General features: G+C 43.0%; 1 protein-coding gene across 1 annotated transcript in view; it reads right to left on the bottom strand.

Moving 5' to 3' along the window:
- The window catches only part of Arsb (arylsulfatase B), a 149,629-nt gene that overhangs the window by 116,345 nt on the left and 11,272 nt on the right, over positions 1-22,012 (bottom strand). The window contains exons 2-4 of the mRNA XM_051182983.1: positions 16,512-16,698; positions 12,323-12,513; positions 6,470-6,677 (exon numbers count right to left, since the gene is read on the bottom strand). Coding sequence (XP_051038940.1) covers positions 6,470-6,677; positions 12,323-12,513; positions 16,512-16,698 — 586 coding nt within the window. The remainder of the gene's footprint in view (positions 1-6,469; positions 6,678-12,322; positions 12,514-16,511; positions 16,699-22,012) is intronic.

Genomic DNA, 22,012 nt, shown 5'->3' with positions numbered 1-22,012 from the left:
GTTCCTCATTTTACTGGGTTCCTCCCTAGTCCAGAACCCCAACATTGGAACAGCCCAGCAGTTATGTTTGGACAAGACTACCTCGTTCAAGTAACAAATTCAATAACATTTCTTTGCAGGTATGTTAACAATTAGCCTGTTTGATAGGGTTGATATCTTGAAACACTTGAGGTTGCTGGAGGAGAACAGATGTGAACAGACTAGACATGTGTAAACTGGAGGCGGGGGTGGCTCGTGGCTTTAGCTTTATTTTTGTCCCTTCCTCTTTTATTTGACTTCTAGGTGCCCCCCCTCTATAAACACACACACACACACACACACACACACACACACACACACACACACACACACATTCTACCTTTATCCTGATTCAGCCTTCCATAAAGCTTGGGCAACGAAACAACACTTTGCTCCAGAGGGAACTTGAACTCCATGAAGTCCTGAGAGGAGTGACAAATGGAGCCGTCCTAAAATGACCTTTTAAAATAGAACACAAAGGGAAAGGAGAAAACAACTCCAAACGATTGGAAAGCTTCCTGCAATGTAGTCAATAAATATGTTCAGTTCAATGTGATTGTCCATTATTTATAAAGTCAGAGAAAGGCCATTATGCTATATGCTCAAGGAAGCAAGAAGATGCTGATTACTTCATGTTTCACCTGCTGAAAATTCAAAATATCAACACTATGATATTCTTGCATCTATTAATATAATAAAATGCTGACAGTCTTAGACATAAGGGTTGAGAGGCATCCTTTCCTTGGACTTTGACTGAACAGTCAGTCACAGAGACACTAAGAACAAGGCTGATCTAGAGCCCTTAGAATACACTCATTATTATTTTCACTTGGTAAAGTTATCAACAAATTAACATACCCTATGAATAAAAATTTCAAGTGACCCAACATGCTCTCTGTGCGGACATTAATATGCAAAACCTCAAGGGATACCATGATCAATAGCTGGCTCATGGACAGGTCAATCTAGCCTCCTAGTTTTAATCCATGGACTGTTACTTTCCTCTTTGACGGACGTGTTAAATGCACTCACCACTGGCAGGGAGTGGTGGTATGGTGTGCAGCCTGTGTTATTCATTTAACAGGTCTCAGCTCTATCAGACATGTTCTTAAAGGTCTAGAGCAGCAAGCCAGGCAGTTCTGCCGCCAGTTAAGTGGCTTGCTCCCAGCACAGATTTCTACAGTATTTTAAAAGTCTGCCAACTGCACAAGCATCCTCAAAGCCAAGTAGCAGCTCTCTTATTTCCAGCCACCTGCTTTGAAGAGAATTCTCATAAAAAGTAAAAGGGACTTTGGAGTTAGAGGAATTAGTTATGATTCTTTTCCCTCTGTTGGAAATAATCAATTACACATAATTTGTGAATGCTCGAGTGATAAGTGTTGAAACTTTACATTCTATAATAGCTTACTCTGTACTACGGAACAGGCTCTGGTGATCTCAGGCTGGCCTGAGTGCTGCCGAGCCTGCTCAGTGAACAGCAACTTCACTGTAATCAGAGTGGCAGCCGGGTCTGCCTCACACATTCCCGATTTCCCCAGTCCACATCCCAAGTGCATGATGAATCCACCACGGCCTGTGAACACAAGCACGCTGGGCAGAGTCTGCACCTTCTGCAGTGCTCTGTGAATGCACCCAATCTCTGTCAAGACCGCCCTCACCCTTGTGCCCAGCACTGGAGACTACAGGTTGACAAGCTATCAACATTGCTAGAAATAAAAGTGCTCCGAGCAGGAGTTCTCAGCCCAAATTCTCCTATTTCTTGAACCTCCTCTTGCAGCTGCCACCCCACATTTTTGACCTTTCAACCCTCTTCACTCTCAGAGCCTCCACCAAACCCTGCCTGCTTTCAGTGTGTCTCCCTCCACGCACACAGGGGGATTTGATCCTGCTAAACACCTGTCATTCCATTCTCTCCCCAGTACCAGCAGAGGCCGAGTAAATGAACAAATGGTCATTTACCAGATGGGGAAACTGAGCCAGAAGCATCAAAACTCATTAGCAGGAAAGCTGAACTCGAACTCTGATGACATGCTATCAGAGGAGGATTGAAAGGGTCACTGTTGTATAAAAAATACAGCAGTATATGAGTAATGAGACAAGCAATATTTGCTAGGGTAAAATTAATCCCATACACACAAAGAGTGGCATGAGATGGAGCTGTGGCCAGTGGTAAACTGCCTGCATCAGTGTGAAACTCTTGCTTTGATCCCTAACATAAGAAAAAAAAAAGTCTTCATCAAATCCCTAGCAATGACATTAATCAATCGATTGTAATTTATATCACTAGGGGCATGAAGAACAGTATAATTAATTCTAAGTTTGTCTCCTAAGCCTTAATAAAAAACCTAAAAATTAGTACATTTTCTTTTTATTAAATACATTTATTTTTACCTTATGTATGGATTTTTGCCTGCATCCGTGTTTGCACCACATGTGAGCAAGGCATCTGATCCTTTGGACCTGGAATTACCAATGGCTGTAGGCTGCCAAGTGGGTACTGGGAGTAGACCCACAGTCCTCTGGAAGCCAATACTCTAACCACTGAGCTATTTCTCCAGCCCCCACATTTTCTTCTGGCAGACACACATGTGTTTAACACAACCATTAGCAAACATTCCCGGTCTCATTTCTTTTTACATGGATGTCTAATCCTTCTCTGGTAGCATGTGATCAGAGAACACATTTCTCCTAGTGTGGAGGATATGTATGCGCATATGCACTACGTCTATTCCTAGCAAGGCAAATTTCCAGGATGAATGAAAGTTGTTTCCAGCTTACAGGTTCTCAAATTCAATGCACAAAAATTCCAAAGCCCCCAATCTTGGGGTTTAGATTCAGTACATCTGTGGGAAAGCACAAGAAACAAAACCTTGGAAATTGAGGTGAGGACTCGGAGGGTAAAGTTGATTGCTGCCAAACCTGACAATCTGAGTTCAATCCCCAGAACCAAAAGGTAAGGAGAGACCCTACACCTTCAAGTTGTTTTCTGACTTCCATACATGTGTGTGCATACATACAAACACACAAATAAGTAAGTAAGTAAATAAATAAAAAGGTAGTAACACTTTTAAAATTGAGGTGAAGTTCACATGACAAAGTTAGCCACTGAATTCAAGGACTGGAATCAATGGCATTTAGTACACGTGCAGTGCTGAGCCGCTAACACGTCAGGAACTCAGGCATAACAACTGCACTGTGAGGGTCTTAAGACAATGACAGAGAGAGGTCACCTTAAACACTCAGATGAGGGACAGGTGACAAAGGATGAGATGCCCCGTGGATCTTCAAAACAGAAAGCTAGCAGCCTCGAGGCAGCCTAACCTAGAACCTGCATCTCTCTGTCAAGGAGCACAGGCTGGATACCAAGAAGCTGGTGCATGGTCTGTCTACTAACACATTCAACATTTACCAGTCTGGATGCACAAACACTCTAGCACTTACGAGGAAGAGGATCTCTAAGTAGAGAGAAAACCAGGAAAGATGAACCACATGGATTTGGCACAGGCATTCTCTCCTGGTGTGTAACCACACTGCTGTGCTCATTATTAAATGTGACTTTGGGAAATAAACTGTCGATAGTCACAGAGAACCTTCTGGAGAAAGAAATGCAAATTAGGTTTCTCCCTAGAGTCAGAACCTCAGTGAGACTACTTATTCTGGTAAGAGCTGGCATAGATATGGGCAAGATGGTCTAACTCAATGGTTCTCAACCTGAGGGTCACAACCCCCCCCCAAAAAAAGATCATCCAAGAAAACAGATAGTTACAATTCATAACTGTAGTGACATTACAGTTATGAAGCAGCAATGAAAATTTTCTGGTTGGGGGTCACCACAGAACTGTATTAAAGTGTCACAGCGTTCCGGAGGTTGAGGACCACTGGTCTAGCTGGTCAAGAAATGGCTCTCACTCCTGAAGTTTAGCAACTAGAAAGATGAGCCGTGATGATGGGATTTAGTCCAGGCTAAAACATTGTTCTTTTGACTGTGACTGACACTGCTTCTCTTAACCAATATCTAGCCAAAGACCAGGAAAGATGGGAACTAACTGAAACTCAGGACCTAACAATGGGAAACAAAGTATAATGCTAGAATCTTCACACAGTTTCACAAAGTTTAAGGCCAGAGGTGCTGGGCTGAGGTCTCTGGACATGAGCCTGGGGATGCTAATTTGTACATGACCAAAAAACTACTACCTCTTTACTCTCCTAGATGTAGTTAAGAAGTCCCGATCACTTCCAGAAGAAGGCCTGAGGAAAGAGTCAGGTCTCAGTGACCTGGGATGATCTCTGGGCTGGTGAAAGAACCGATGACCAGAGGGATGGAAACGTAACTGGTCAATGGCTTCTCCAGGGCCTGGGAGCTCAGTGAGCTGTGTCTATCAACCTGACCCCAATCACGGGTGTGGGATAGAATTAGCGAGGGGACAGGAAGATGGCCACATGTGCTGTGCACATAGACTCAGCATAAAAATGAAGACTCAAAAATTTTCCTTAGAAAGATTTGGGGAGAGGCTGGCTTTGAGAACAGATGCTCAGAAATCCAAAAGGGAGATAAAAGACAAGGAGATGAGCTAAAAGGATAATTGATTGGTTATTAGATATGGACTCCGGGAGATCTGAATTTGGATTCTGGCTCTCTCTTGTGTAACATGTAGCTAATCTCTTAGCTTCTTGAAGTTGGGGTTCCTTCTTTGATAAAATGGAGATGGGAACTAGCTCACAAGGTAACCTTGAGCTGTCCTGACTGAGCAAAGAAAGGAAGGGCTGCAAAGATATCGGCAACATGGTCACAATACTCTGCACCGGGAACACTGACAGGCAGAAGCAAGATGGCAGAACTCACCAGCTAGTGACACAGCAGTGAGGGAGACTGGCGGAAAGGACAGAAACACAGCAGTGAGGGAGACTGGCGGAAAGGACAGAAACACAGCAGTGAGGGAGACTGGCGGAAAGGACAGAAACACAGCAGTGAGGGAGACTGGCGGAAAGGACAGAAAGACAGAAAGGGATAAGAAAAGAAAAGAAGCTGGATTAACAATTCAGCCTAATAAAGTTTGGTCCCCACCCCCAAATAAAGCAGAGAAAGCCAGCAAAGCTAAAATAAGGGCAGAGAAACCTTCCTGGGATGTAGAATCATCCGAGGTATGATCAAGGCAGTCACTGATCTCAGGAAGAACTAATCTGAAAACGGTTGGAGACTCATACCTAGGCATAAGTAAGGAAATATTTAAACTATGGAGATAACTTTTAAAATGCCTCCAAAGAAGGCTCCAGATCATAAAAAGAGATGGGAAAACCATCTTAATTATTTTACCACATGAATTCAACCAAGAGCAGAGCCTGCCAGTGAGAAAAGGAGACCAACCCCACTCTCACCTGTGAACTGATGTGAAAATCCTAACTAAAACTCCACTGAATCAAATTCAGTAGCATAATTAAAATGCCTGGGCATGACCAAGCTGCATTCAGCAAAGATGACCTAGGATCAATGCATCTTTAAGACATCATAGTATCAGGATATGACAGCCCTGTTACAATGTGATTACCATTTTTGCAGTGAAAAGGCTTCTAATATTATTTTTGCTAAATTGAATAAAATGCCCAGATGTTTATAAAATGAACAACTCTTTTAAAATATACATACATATCTGAAATTGTGGCACAAAAGATACATGACTTTCAAATGTTTTTTCATTCTTATATATCATGAAAAAAAATGTATCCCATCTCTTCCCAAACACACTTGACGCCAGTATCTCTATTGCTATCTCTAACCACTTTGAGATATTTAACAGTTTCCATAGTGGAACATCCTCACTTCTGAGTACTATTTAGCTCGTGAGTAACATATACATCCTTATTCAGGAAATGTAAGAGAGCTCCACTCAGTAAGTGTCCAATTCCATGCAAACAGCCTTCAGTCATCTTGGGGGCTGATGTTTAACTTTTCCTTCACCCTCTTCTGTGCTTACTTTTCCTATAATGAATGAGTAGCTTTTATTATCAGAAAACTATTTTAATACAACAAATTTTAAGTTTAATGGGCTCCTTTTCTAACCTGTCTTTCTAGTGGCATAGCCTGTCTGCCCAGACACAGAGACCTTCAGTTAGCGCCAGTGATAGTCACAGATAGTCACAGAAGATGGCTGGGCTGGCAAGGCACTCAGGAGACCTGCCACCCTGATGCAGGTGGATGTGTGGCACCTGCTAATTTCCTCAGTTTGTGAGCAACGGTCTTCAAGTACACTCTCATTGCATTGTGCAATATAAACAAAAGGGAGGAAGGAATGTAGTTCTGTTTCCTTATTCACACTGCAACTGTGGCTCCACTACCGCAGTTAGCACTTATTTTCATAAGCAAATGCTAACTGTCCAATCCGTCTTCATCCCATCCACTGCATGCCACATCCCAGGCTGTGCCAAGAGATGGATGGCCTACTGGCAGACTGACCTGTGGAGAAGATGAACACCGTGTTGTTCCAGAGTCCACGGCTCTTCAAGGCTGCAGTGACATTTCCCACTGCTTCATCCATGAGGGACACCATCCCTGAATAAATACGTCTGTGCTTATCTTGGATGAAGTCATATGGCTTCATGTATTCCTCGGGAACCTGAAGGGGATCATGGACAGACTGGAGAGCAAGGTAGAGGAACAGCGGCTGGAAAGAGAGTTTGTGGACATCAGTTAAAAGGGATGGGGGCTTTCAATACAAAGCATGAGACAGTTAAAATGCATCAGTTCCTATCAATAACCTCAAGACAACCTACCTAGTGCAGCAAAAGTATCTGTGAATCATGTATGTGGTAAGGACTCGCATCCAGGATACATGAATAATTCAACAATAAAAGGCAATTTAGTTCAGCGGAGAATTTAGATAGGTGTCTCTCCAAAGATGTAACAAATGTTCAGAACCAGGGGACCGCAAAACAAAATTGCAGCCAGACACTATTTCATAGACATTGAATGCTTAGAGTTTTTAAAAGAGTAAACAATAATATTGGAGAGGCTGTGGAGAAACTGGAATCCTCAACTGCTCTTAGTAGGAATGGAAAGTGATATATGTAGAGGTGGAAAAAGCACATGAAGTTTTTGATGTTACACACTGATGCTTGACAGCCCCGCCTTCCTATTCCTAGAAAACCATGAAGCCAAATGTCCATGTAAAATGTACATGGATGCTCACTGCAACATAATTTATAATGGCCAAAGCGTAGGAAAATTCAAATGTCCACAAACTAAGGGGTGGATAAATAAAATTCAGAATATTTTTAGTCACGGTGTATCACAACAAAGCAATCAGTAATAACACAGCTGGACTTTGAAAATATGAAAAGAGCCAGTCAGAGACCACGTCTTGCATTACTGCATTGATTTGAATCCTCTGAAGAAGCAAGTGTAGGTAAGTGGCTGTCTGTGGCTGTAGGGAATTCTGGGACAGGAATGACGAGGCATTACCAGTGGGTAGAACTTTGTCTCAAGTGATGAAATATTTGGAAAACAGGCTTGTGATGATGATCCAAGACCTCTTAAGTTATCCTAGTTAATCATATACTTTAAGTGCGTGTATTTTATGATATGCAAACTATGCCTCAGTAAACATACTCAAAAGATGACAAAAGACCCAAAATAAAACATAAATGTCAAAGTTCTAGAATGGGATAGAAGTCTCTGACCCAAATAAACTGTAATATCAACAACACACCACATATTAAATGCTTTATATAGCAGATACTCTAATGACTATCTGGCCTCTCTATGCCATTTAACACCCCAAACCATCCTCTTATATCTATTTACTGATGAGTTAACCAAGGCTTCAAAAGCTTAGATGGTATGCCAACATACCATCAATTGATGAGTTGTTTCCTACTGGCGACCTCACTATTATGATGTTGACATGCACTAATAGATACATTAGGTAAAAGTAAAGAGAAGTTTACAGGGTTTTTAAACTCTTTTTGAGTAAACACAGTATTTTGTTAGTCTTTGATGTTGAGTCAAATAAATGTAAGGCCAATTTAATTCCTTGAAATAAGATGTATGATTCACAAGTTCTGGGTTTTTTTTTTTCCTCATGTCAATTTGTAGCATCAGCATCTGTGGTATTCCTAGTTAGCCCTTTCTCTTCAGGGGGCTCCTCTGACGATATCCCCTGCACTGTGCCTTACAGAATTCTCCAATGAGTTGAAAACTCTCCAAGAGACAATCAATGACTTCAATCCAAGAATAAGTACATTATGCTATTAGAGTATTTGAGGTATTTAAATCATAAATGAAGGAGCCAAAAAGGCAGATGAGAGGGACTCTTTATTTTTTTGTTCTTGTAAAATTGTTTTAAATGATACATACATCCCTTTGATGGAGTATGTGACAATCAGTTAAGGGGCTACAGATGCATAAGAGGAAGGGCCATCCATACAGGGAGCTCAAATGGACACCCAAAAGTTGATTTGGAGTTTAGACATTTCAAGTTAAATGATAAAATTAAATGTGCACATATGCATGAAAAAATACTTCCATTCTCAATCTTAAACTCTACATCCAAACTTCCAACACCATTTTGCTCTGCCTCTGCTCCTCCACACACACACTTCCCACTCCATCCACACAGGTCATACTGGCAGTCTGGGTCCCTCTGGACCACGATGGGAGATGTACAGGGTTTCGTTCTGAGCTTTGGTGGGTGCACACAGCTCTGCTCTGGGGGGGGGTCTTCCTGACTCACCCTCCAGCACTGAGCCAAGTCCAGACACCAGTCAAGGGGTAGCCTGGGGGCAGGACTGAAATTCACAAGGCAACTGTAATTTGCACCCCACATAAAGTGTTAAAAATAAATTAAAAAGTCATTGAAAAATCATCTGAAATTTTATTCTTAAGCCCAGCATGGTGTCATATGCTTGTAATTCTAGCACTCGGGAGCTTAACATAGTAGTCCTGAGTTTGAGGCCACCCTGGGCTATCGTGTGAGTTCCAGGCTAGCCTAGACTACAGTATGAGACCCCCTCCCCTCCTATATCTAAATTAATTAGTTCTTGAAAAATCAGAAAAAGGCATGGCCTCTTGGTGCCTCTGACTGAACATCCCTTCTATGGGTATGATTGGCTCTGTCTAGGACGAGCATGGGCAACAACTTACCTTCGGGCAGGCCACAACCTTTCTTTATAACCAACTGGTATGTGAAAAGGCAGGAATATGGGAGCAGCATTCTTAAGTTTTCTGGCTGGCTGGAGGAGGGAGCTCTGAATTCTATGACCTGCCCTGGAGAAGAGGAATCCATCCCACTGACTGGGAGAAAGCAGCAGAGGACATTGGAAACACCTCCCTCCCGAAATTCGTTCATTGTCTCTCATTGGGAGTACTCAGCATGCCATAGTACTGTACTTGGGGTCACCACTTTCTCAACAGAGGTGGAGTGTAAGGAAAATGGGAAGAATGAGGGATGCAGAGCGGAGAACACAACTCAGGTGAAAGGGTAAACAGGCTCTCTGGAATCCTGACTGACAGAGCTAAAGACACTTGTAAAACAGTATGTACAAGATCACTTTGTCTTCATGTTATTTCTTCTCAGTGGGAGATGAAATCCCAGCATGAAAGTTTTCCCTGAACTATAGAAAGGCCTAATTTTTTTTTTAATCTCTAAGGACAGGAAGTCTAGATGGAGAAGATTCCATATAGAGCTGGTATGTTATTTATTGTTCCTATAGCTACAATGAAACCTCATGACCATAAAGCAAGCTGGGGAGGGAATGGTTTATTTGGCTTACACTTCAGCATTGCTGTTCATCACTGAAGGAAGTCAGGAGAGGAACTCACACAGGACAGGATCCTAGAGGCAAAAGCTGATGCAGAGACTGTGGAGGGATGATGCTCACTGGCTTGCTTCCCATGGCTTGCTCAGTCTGCTTTCTTATAGAACCCAGGACCCCAACTCTAACTGCGACCATTTCAAGTACCCTGAGATTATAAAATGGAATCCCTGTTGGGAAAGCATGACTAGACACTTGAGTATCACATAAAACCCAGCCATGGCCAGCAGAGCTATCTCACACTCATATTTAGTTGCTAATGGATCTTCCCTCTTTTGCTATTATTCTCCATGGCTCCTAAGATCTACACTCTGGACATCCTCACAATGGAGAGAAATCCCATGTTGTTAAGGCGTAAAGTCTCTTTATATGTTTTCCTGATTCAAAGTATAAATGGAAAAACACAACTTTTTGAAACTACTATTCTATCTTGGACATCCAAATTAAGACATTTCTCCCCAACTTGTGCCAGGGAAAAGAAAGAGTCTCCCAACTGGGAGTTCTTGTTTTGTTTTCCTTAGGAAGCTTCTAGGAAATTAGATGCAGAAATCTTAGAGATTTGTTTTTAGTTCTTCAAAGCGCTGCTGTGCTATTTTTAACAGAAAGTCATATTATGAATAAATTACTTTTTAAATAAGTGTTAGGACTGTGAGAGTCACCCTGACATCAAGGAGAAAGGATGTCCCTTCTGGACACATGTAAAGCCATTAGCAGTGTCCAGCATCAGCAACTCAACTGTTACATAACAGCTCTATCAATTTTCCCCCTCAACTGCCCCTTAAAAGCAGGTACATTTTAGTTGAGTTGTGAACACTGCATGCAAACTCCTTTAATGGCTTAGAACAAATGCCATGCAACAATCTATAAGTGGTGCCTGACAGCCTAACATGGAATTAGGTCAAACTCTGGGAGAAGATGCGGCCCCTGGAACCGTGAGATGATGAATCTGATGCCCTGTAGGAGCTGCCTTGTGAAGATGCCGGGTTGCTACTCACTACCATTTCCTCACTTGCGCCTGTGCTTGGGGGACACTGGGAAAGACGGCTACCTCAGAACATCTCAGACACTGGCAGGAAACGTCCATCTCCCTTCTGGTGATTTTGTAATGCCATCTGTGAGCAGTGCCGTGTTCCATGTTGACCACGCCCCTTCCATAGCATACGAGCTCTTGAGGCCTATTAGCGCCTCAGTTCTGACGCTTTCTCCACCAGCCCAATTTAGCCACCCACCCACAAAGAACTACTTCTCCACAGCTGCTTCCTCTTAGCTGTTTGAAGTTATGAGGGCACTGGGAAACAATACTGTTTTGTACACGTTTCTAAATATTTGAGAAAATGTTTCCCTTTCTTTGTGTTTGAGGGCAGACAGTTGCTTAGAGATGTCAGTATGAAGCTCTTAAAAACCCAAAGTGAGGCCAAAGCTGAGACTGGTCACCAAGGAGTATCCCTCCTACTGACCAAGAATAGCAAAGAGAGAGGCTGGAAGATTCCATACTGGACAGGGAGTCATTAGCCGGCCACTACGTCTGAACAGGTACGCAAGCCAGAACCTTCATCAAGACCTGTGCTGAGTATCTCCAGGCCTGGTCAAAGAGAGACAATGTGGTAGGATGGACCTGCACACTTTCTGGAATCCTCTGTGTTAGGTGGGTTCTCACTGAAGGACGTTTTATGGTTGTGTGAATACAATTCATGGGGACACCCTTTGAGCCTAGCTAGTGTCTGGCAACATAGACACCAAGTCCAGACAATCTGGGTTTATGGCTATTCACAAGTCTTTTTTCACCTGCACCTAAGTCTGCGCATGACGTAGCGTACCCTTGAAAACTGATCTATTGCACATATGAATCTTAAAAACTCAGTATTGCTAAGATGGCCATTTCCTTTAGGTTGACTGATGAATACCAAATGAAGCAACCACCTTTTGTTTCTTGGTAAAAACCGGTCAACCAATTCTAAAATGAATATGGGAATACAAAGGATTGAAAGTTACCAAAATAATCCTGAAAAGTACAAGATGAGAGGACTTTCCTCTGACCCCTGAATCCCTAACAGTTCTCTATAATGGACCCTTGCCTTGCACATGGACACTTGTTTGGGAAACAGAAGCCTGGTTTTGCTAGCCACTTACAGCATGGGCACATAGAGCATTACATAAGAGTAAGCAAAGCCAAGCGGTGGCAGCGCATGCCTTTAGTCCCAGCACTCGGCGCATGCCTTTAGTCCCAGCGGGAGGCTGAGGCAGATGGATCTCTGTGAGGTCAAGGCCAGCCTGCTCTACAGGGTGAGTTCCAGGACAGCTAGGGCTACCAGAGAAACTCTGTCTCAAAAAAAAACCAAAAAACAAACAAGCAAACAACAAAGAAACAAAAACAAAACAAAAAACAACCTTCCCTTCTGGCTAACTGGAATGTGCTCTAAAATTAGAGAAAACAAAACAAAACAGAAACCCTTTAGAAGTAACAAGATTTTGATAACACTTAAGAAGGAAACCTTACCTTCTCTGGTGGGTGGTTAGCTATGAGGCTTGTAGCCCTTTTGCTAAATACATGTGTTGAATAAGTATTGTTATATTGTGTTGCGGGTTCTTCGCCATCTCGGAAATCGAGAGCACACCGTGTAACGTTCAAAGGCTCAATCAGTGCGCAGACCTCGTGGGTGTAATAGTTTTCACTGCCTAGGAGGTATCCTACAAGAAGAATGGGAGACGAAACAGTCAGCATGACATAAAGCTTGTTAAGCAAACGAGTGTTCCAGCATTTAATTGGCTAATGTGTTTGATTGCCCGTGACTAGGCTAATCAAATGACAAGGCTAATCAGAGCTACATTTCTTAACATCTCTATATCTGCTCATAGACACCATTGAAATGTTACTCCACAGAAACTCACATCCTTTTCTCACCGAGGGTTTCAGAGCAACGGCTTTATCATGCCAACTCTTTGTAAGTGGACAACTCCAGGGAAACTGGTTTTTTAGAAATCAGAGTTCAAGTTCAGTAGGCAATAAGTTGTTAATCCTTTAACGCTAAGAAAAAAGACAATACCCTGGTAATGTGATTTGTTACAAGGTTTTTACTTGTAAGATAATAAAAACAGAATTCTGATCACGTCATGTGTTGTTACTGCAGTTTGGATACTGGCAGATGTCTGCTATTTATAGAGGAGGCCTCAGCAAGAGTTATATTTAGTCAAATGCTGACACCCACTGGTGGAAAGATACAAAAGTATCCAAATACAAACTGATAGCTTACCAGCTCCAGGTCAATGTAGAGCGTTCTGTCTAGACTATTCCAAATACAGTACCTCAGCTACTGCTCAGAGACACACTGCTCACTGAGCGGAACTAGCGGAACTGCCCAACTAGCGGAACTGCCCGGCCCGTCCACTTCTCTGCTACTGTAGCAGACCCCTCTCCCACAGCAGAGACTGAAGCTTAGGAGGAAAGGAAGTTTCCTAACAGCTGTTCTGCAAACATTCCAAGTTTTGCTAAAGTATGAAAGCAAGCTGGGCTGCATATTAGGATTAAATTTACAGATTTGTTCAGAATAAGTTATTCACACAAAGGAGAAGAGAGTTGGTGTGATGGCCCAGGGCTGGGGGCTAAGGGGAAGCTGGGTGACTGCTTGGAGAATCTGGTTTCTTTGTGTGAGTGATTAAAAAAAAAAGTCCTACAACTGGATTGTTGGATTGTGATAATAAAACAATACCTCAAAAATCACTACATTAAATATCTTAATTGGATGAACTGTATGATATGTGAATTATACCCCAATAAAACTATTAAAAAGAAATAAACTTTCCTGGGCTCTTAGCTATATCCTTAAACACTCCTTTTTATCCTTAAAATGATGAAAACATCTTATATAATAATTCCAGATTAACTATTTTCCAGGATCCAAGGTCAAGGTCCTAAATATAATTAGTATATGGACCTTAAGGTAACTTTTTATGAGATTTTTCAACCATATTTATAGCAAATAAACCCAACATATTTATTACTTAATGTGAAATAGAAAGATATATATTCACCAAAAATAATTTCAGGCATGTGAGATGGTTCAGTGGAGAAAGACGCCTGTCCCCAAACCTGACAGCCTGAGTTAGAACCCTGAGATTCCCATGGTGGAAGAAAAGAGCTAACTCTTGCAGGCTGTCCTCAGACCTCCACACACGCGCTGTCATGCCCACATTCACACATGGACACGTGTGTACACACACGTGTGCACACGCACACAGACACACACAAATAAACAGATAAATAAAATAAAGAACAATCATCTCAACTCTTACCTTTGGCAATTAGAATGTTCAGCACCTAGTTTGTGTTTTTGACATTGATGAGGTATTAAGAGTTTGGAGGGGAAACTTCTGGCTCCCTACCCATTAATACAAACTATCACTGCGGAGGACATACGCAAGGGGTACATTTGGTTATAGGAACCATAAATATTGAATGATATTATGAATAGGAGAACTGTAGAAATAGAACTTTTTTCCTTAAATACTTGGCCAAACTGACACCACACAACCAGTGATAGTCACAGAGCCTTCACCATTGCAACTCTCAAACCTGAACCTAAAGTGAACATAAGAAAGACGGTAGCCTATGCTTTCGTGAGAACACATCTTAGAAAATACTTCTGAACAACTAAAGCCGTGCCCTCCCATAGTTTCACTGACATACAGGTCACATCATTACCCATCAACTGTGTACTTCCTGGGCTTGGAAGGCATTCACGACCTCCTAACTGCTTTCAGCGAGATAGCTAAACTACAATGCTAATGATGGCTGTGTGCTCCAAATAGTCTTCGTGGCTGCAAGTCTCTCTTCACTGGGATGTGGGTGTTGCTCTATCTAGGTCCAGGGTAGACCTGAATTCTTATAAGCATACGATTTTTGCCTTTTATGTGAAGTGTTTAGTTTGTGTCTGTGTGTAAGTGTGTGCATAGGCCAAAGGAGCTATCTGCCCTTGTTTTTTAAGACAGGTTCTTCTGCTGGCTTGACAATTAGGCTAGGCCAGTGAGCCCCAGGATCCCCCCCCCATCTCCACAGCCCGTGTGCCAGGATTAGAACCTGCATGACACCCAGTTTTTTTACTTAGGTCTTGGGAACTCAGGTTCAACAATGCAAATATTTTATGGATTGAACTCTCTCTCCAGCTGTCCAAATAAAATGGTAATTACACAACTTGGATTTTAATACAGTTTTTAATATCTACAGTCTGTCAAAGAACAAAGGCTAACACATCCTCTGGCCAAGGCCTTCAGGAAAAAAATCCCCAAGGTCCACAAGCGGTTCTTCTAGAACTTCCAGGGTGTTAAATCAACAAAGGCTTATTTTTAACAGCCATTTGAGGCACCAAAGACTTGTCCAGACTCAGAAAGAATGTCCGGGCTGGCCAGCAGTGCTGTAGCACCCTGGGTGAGACAGCAACACCTGCTCTCCCACATCCTTTCCTGTCTTGACCTCGGCTTTAGATCCAAGTGCTAGGCTTCCTCCAAGAGTATGCAGACCCATCCTTTTTCTGAACTCTGCTTTGTCTTCCCTCACATGGAAGCAAATACCTAAAAACAAGCTACAAGGAAGCCATCTATGATTACAGTGGCGCCCTCTACTCCACCTTCTTCCCAAGAAGATTCTCTCACAGCTACGAGTTGCTTCTTCAACACCTACTGTCCACTTAGCTTGTAACAACGACCTCTTGCAGCCTCCTCCTCTACCCTTACTTCCCCCCCCCAACATAAGAAAACTCCAGTCTTGGACTCAAATGTGGAGCCATGCAGCTTTTCACTATTTTTTTTTTCAATTTGATGAGTTTACATTATTCTATGTCTTACCAGCCACTTCAATTTTGTTAGTTTACTTAAATGTAATGTTAAGTATTCAGTTTGGAAGAAGGAGATGGGATAGATGGAGGGAGGAAGGGAAGGAGGGAAGGAGGGAGGGAAGGAGGAAGGGAAGGAGGGAGGGAGGGAAGGAGAGAGGTTACTAAACAGACAGCTTAATATAAGAAGAACTTGACAGAAAAACGCTCAGTGGCAAACAGGTTAGTAATTACTGCAGAGTTTATAATAGACTTATAGACTTATGTAGTGCCACACTTTAAAACAAACATTAGGTTTCACGTGTATTTCTGAGGGCTTCTCCAGTTTCTTGTTATCACTTTATGATCTCCCACTACCATTTTTATTATCCTTTTTATAGTTATTAATTTTTTAAATTGGTTTTCTCCAACCTAATCATTTCAGAAACAGATCTCAAAGGTAGGAGATGTCCAGGGAAAGTGAGTCATCCTCTCCCTGGGAGAGCGGGCTTTGAACACAGGCCACAGGGAGAAAACATGTGAACTTTAGAGAAGGAAACACAAAGTCTGCCTCTAATGCCACAAAACTCCACCCCTACCATCTTTAGGTAGAAGATTCTAGAGTGCACAGTGGTCTCTGATACAATGCTTTCCCTTTGGTGCTGCGGCAAAGGCAACTACCTTGCTTTGGGTACATGCCCACCCAGAGCTCGGCACGGAGCTGCCTTGTGGAGGGATCATCTGAAACCCACCCCAACTACAGTGCTGGCTGATTTACTCTATTCAAGTTTCCAGTCATTTTGTTTGATGACACTTGCGTGTGTTTTAAGAGCTGGTTGCAGTAGGTCTGTGTTGTAAAAGAAACATATACATTTCCATTACCGAAGTAGGTATCGAATCCTCGGCGCGTTGGCAGGCATTCTTTCTGGCACATTCCCAGGTGCCATTTTCCGACCATATGCGTAGCATAGCCTGCTTCCTTCAGGAGCTGGGGCAGAAGTTTTTCATCCAACGGAACACAGCTGGGTTGACAGACCCTGATGAGGAGATGCTGTAAGCCTGTGTGGATCTTAAAGAGAGAAACACAGAACTGGGGATTAAAGCCCTGGAAACACTCTGAGGGAGTGGACATAGCAGCCACCTAAGTCATGGGATCTGGGTGCCCTGGTGTGTTCTCAAAGGCAAGTCCCCCCAGTGACACAACAAGAGAATGGACACACATAGGAATTGGGTGCACAAATGCAAGCATTTCAACAATCAATATTCTCAACAAATACTTATCCAGGCACCATGTCCAGAATGGGTAATTTAACCTAGCAAGGAAAAGGACTCCAAACCCACTGCATGTAAGAAGCTGAAATCTGATTAGAAGGAGCATTTTGATTCTTGGAGGACTTGATGGTTTTGTTTTGTTTTGAAACTTATTAACAGTATGATGAAACTGAGGGCTTGTGATTCTTATTTGACTTTATATATTTACATAAACCATAACTGAGAAAGACACTGATCCTTTCTTCAAGACAGAAACCCGCTGACTGCTGTTTGGGAATGGCTTACAAATGCACTTCCAGGGCACAGAGCCCACACAGCCTCCAGCATTAGGAGACAAAGACTTGTGTTTTAGAATAGTAAAACTCTAATTTCTATAATTTCAGAAGTTTCTTGAATTTTAGTGGGAATATACACCTAATAAATCCTCCACAAATTGAAGCTATCGTAAATTGTAAAATGCACTTAGTAGAGCTAGCCTGGAGGACATTGTCACTTAGACTAGCCCACCTTACACACCCTCAGCATTTACACACAGAGCCTACTTTACGGTAACGTGCTGAATGCTTCCTGTGATTTCATGAACACCATCCTGGAAGTGAACAGAATGATTATGTGGGCTCGATTTCTGTACAGTGATAAAGTTGAAAAGTATTAAGCTCAACCATGATAGATTGATTGGACACTGCCTATAAATGAAAGAACTATTAAAGTATCTTTCCCCTTTCCATAAGAAGGGGCTTTACAAGCCTTTATGAGACCAGATTTTCTTCATCAACTTTTACCTAAAACAACATATTTAAGTCATGCAGGTTGAATGGCAGAAGCTGTTCAACAACCTAGCTATCTATTATGAACAGAGGGAGTAGAAGCATCCAATAATGCTAAGCGTCATGGCTTAGGTTGTAGAAAGCACACTCATCTTTTCATACTTTGTTTTTGATAACACATAATGGTCCTATTATTGCCATTTTCACTGAATAAATGCTTCCTCTTTTCTGTTATAGTAAACTGCTAATGGCATGATTTGTCTAAGTGTTTAGTCATTTGGTCCTCGATACTTTTTAAAGCAAGAGCAAATATCCTAAGACCAAAAAGGTTTGGCAATGGCTGCTCTACGGTCCGATAAGGACTATTGTTCTGAAGAAACAGGAGAGATGGTGACCAGTGACATGAGACAGGTGGCCAAAGACCACGTCTCTGAAAGAGGTGTGTGAGAGTCAGCTGTGTACAGATGGAAGTGACACCATCCCTCACCCTGGGCTTAGAGAGTACTCTGGACTTGCCTGTTTCATTTGAAAGCCAGCAAAGAGAAGCCTAGGAGTCTGGGCTGAACTCTTGTGCTGACAGATGCTACCATACTCCTGAGGATGGACGAAGCAGTCTTCCACTGGCCCTGGCCTTCTTCCCTTGGAGATGATGATTTCCTTAGAGCCGTGGTTCTCACCCTTCCCAATGCTGCGGCCCTTTAACACGGTTCCTCATGCTGGGGTGAGCCCCAACCATAAAATGACTTTCATTGCTACCTCATAACTGTAATTTTGCTACTGTTATGAATAATAATGTCTGGTATGCGGGATATCTGATATGAGACCCCCAGAGGAGTTGTGACCCACGGGTTGAGAACCATTGCCTTTGATACACAGGACTCTGAGGTCAGTGAAGGCTGTGGGTGCCAGCTCTCCCCAGGTAGGACTTCAGCACCCCAGTCTGGTGGGTGGGTATCAAGGAACTTGCTGCTAATAATTCCTTCAGTGTGCTTTGGGGTGATTGGCATGGTACATAATATAATGCAGAATGGGATAAAACAGGAATCTAAATCCATCGTGGCTGTCTCTCGTACAAGCTCTGTGACCTTTAGACAGAAAGATATGGGCTTGTGTGACTCACTTCAGTCTTAACATTTGTAAGGCTATCTTCATCTGTATCTTCATCAGTATCTATTCCCTGTGGTTTGGGCAGGATTAATGAAGTGATATAGAATGCCAAATGCACATTAAATATTCAACACCGGTGACAGTAACAGCTCCCCTCCTCCCTTAGGGCGCTTCTCTGTTGATGGGGTAAAACACTGACCAGACCACCCTGTGATGGACTGACTGCAGCCTGTCACAGAAGGATGCTGAGAACCCGGAGACAGGAACTGAAGCAGAGACCACGGAGGAACACTACGTACTGGCTGCTTTCTCAGGCCTGCTCGGCTACCTTTCTTATAGAGGTGAGGCCCACCTGCCTAACGCTGGCACTATTCACAGCAGGATGGCCCAGGCTACATCAATAACAATCAAGGAAATGCCCGAGACATGCCCATGGTCATGCCCTCGGAGGACATTCGTCAACTGTGGTTCCCTCTTCACCGGTACTATCAAGCTGGATGCCAAATTTAACCACCACCCCTCGGGACGCTCTGCTTCCTCAAGGACTGAGGCTTTACGGAGCTCTTTGCCCAATCTTGAGCCTGTTTCCTGGACTGTGTTTTGCATATGACTATCATATACAATGCACACACTGGAACTTCACACTTCAGGTCTACCGTCCCACCAGAACTGCAGCACACATTTAGCACTGTTTTTCTCGAAATGTCAATTGCTAACCGCTCAGACCATGCAGATCCACAGACTTCCATTTGGGTTGGTTTTGTTCTTAGCCTTTAACAGCTGAACCATCTCTCCAGCCCTTATCTTCATTATTTTTAAATTATAGTGTGTGTGTGTGTGTGTGTGTGTGTGTGTGTGTGTGTGTGTGTCAGGTGGGGGGTGCTTGTGAACTTGAGTGTAGAGATTGCAGAGGCCAGCAGAGAGTACTGAGTCCCTGACGCTGACATTACTGGCAGTTGAGAGCTGGCAGAGCTGGGTGCTGGGATCTCAACTCAGGGTCTCTGGAAGAGCAGCAAACACTCTTAGTTGCTAAGCCAATTGTCCAGTCCCATGTCTTGTTTTAAATATTTGGCAATAAAAAAATGCAAAAATCCAGACCAGAAGACCTTCCAAACTTAATTTTGTTTTCTTTTTTACTACAAACTCTGATGAAAGAGTTTCCTCCCAAGTCCTATGAGAATGTGTGTGGAGCTGGGATTGAACCCAGAGCCTTGCACATGCTCTCCCACTGAGGTACATGCTCAGCTCTCTTTATGTTTGGAGACAGGGTTTCACTAAAGTTCTCAGGGAACTCACTCTGTATCCCAGGCTAGCCTTGAATGTGTGATCTTCTTGCCTCGGCCTCCTGCATAACTGGGATTACAGGCCTGCCCCACCAACCTACCATTTTTTGCTGTTTTGTGTGGGAATCATTAGTTTGCAGGCTGAGGATGAACCACTGTGATATACACTCGCACTCCTAGTGAACTTTGGATTTTATTTTCTGTGTATTTCGTCAGCACCAACACTTTTGAAATTGTGCCAATCGTGGCTTGACTCCAAAGTAGCTTTCCGTCATTTCCAAAAAGAACCATATGGACTATCTAAAATGTTAAAGTATGATAAATTCACTATCATGGTTTCACAGGTAGATTAAAAAAAAAAAAAGCATCAAAATGTATCCAGATGTATGCTTAAAGTATGTGCAGTTTACTGCATGTTAATCATACATCAATTCTTTTATTTTAAAAATGGAAGTACATTTTCTGTATATTCTTAGGCCTCTGTCAGCAATAACTGGACCCATATGGTGGGAATGTTCCAGAGGCCTTTCTGGTGCCTTCCAACCAGGTCACGTTCAGTCACTAGAAGCCAAAACAAAGGACTTATTGCCCTTCCAACTGTGGCTTCTGATGGAGGACAGTCAATGGGGAATGAGTGATAGAGAGAAGGGGAACGGACTGGGACAAGGTGCCTCGCCTGGCCACCTGCATCTCTGTACTGAGCTCACCCTGAAGGCAGCTTCCCCACCGGCCACCCCTTCCTGGCCTCATCAGCCCTTCATTGCTTCACTCTGCTCCACCTTCTGCCCACCCCCTCCCTAGTGGACTCTAATTTCAATATGCCGTCTCCTTCCTGATTCAATCCTAAATGCTAAGGATTTTATAATTTCTAAAGAAAGGTACTCATCACTCTGCACTCGCATAGACACACGCCTATGCACAGACATACATACATACATACACCCACATGTTTGCACACATACATACACCCGCATGTATACAAGTATGTTAATACACACGAAGGATCCTTTCCACTGTTAGCACTGCAAGCCTACTAAACAGAACATCAAGGCGAGGCTCAAATACTTCATAACATATACTAATATATCACCCAGCAGGATGTAAAAGTAGTATTTGATGGAACCCAAAAGCATCAATGGATATAAATGTGCAAAGCTCACACACGGAGAATTGTCTCTGATTACTAGAATACCCTGCCCTAGGGATGCTCTGTAGTTTGGTTTTCCTGTGCCATGGGCAGCAAGCCAGGTGGTCAGCTGAAAACTGTCTCCATTCTCTACGATCATGCAGAACGAGGAATTTGTTCCTTTTACTTCCTGAGAATTTATTTGATAGAGTGTTTGTATGGCATTATAGGGGAAGCAGAAGTCAAACTCTGGATGGCAGCCAAAGACGTGTGTTTGGTCTGTTCAAACGCTGTTTGAGGTCAGGGAGCTGTAATGTGTGGAGACACAGTGAACAGGCAAGTGCCAAGCTCATGCCACTCCAGCACAGAGCTATGAGCTTACCCCACAATGCCTGGAGCAGGTTGTCATGGGGTACAAATGCAAATCAGAGAAAGAAGAATGGTTATCTAAACACAAGAAAGTGTACAAGTCCAATCCAGAGAGAAGGCGTGAACAGAAAAAAAGCACAGCTGAAACATGAAAGCCCATGGGTGCTACCACCCATCTGTCCTGTGTGGGTATCTCTTCTTCTTGGAAACAAATCCTCCTGCAAAAATACCCCCTCCAAAGATTGCATTTGACCGTTCAGGATCTGCCTCGCTGACGCCAAAGGTCTGCAGATCCCAGGGAGGTCTTTTATTCCAGAGACCTAGGAGATGTTTGCTTAGTTTAAAAGAGAAAAACAAAACACAAAACCACCTCCTGCTGTGGGGAGTAGGATCTTGGCTCTTAGGTCAGAAGTTCATCCATTCCCCTTCCTGAGGCCCAGGCTGTCTACTGATTAACTA

The sequence above is a fragment of the Phodopus roborovskii genome, unplaced genomic scaffold, assembly GCF_943737965.1.
Source record: "Phodopus roborovskii unplaced genomic scaffold, PHOROB, whole genome shotgun sequence".
In the NCBI taxonomy this organism is placed as follows: Eukaryota; Metazoa; Chordata; class Mammalia; order Rodentia; family Cricetidae; genus Phodopus; species Phodopus roborovskii.
Note: the sequence above shows the minus strand (reverse complement) of the source record. Positions and strands in the feature narration are given on the sequence as shown.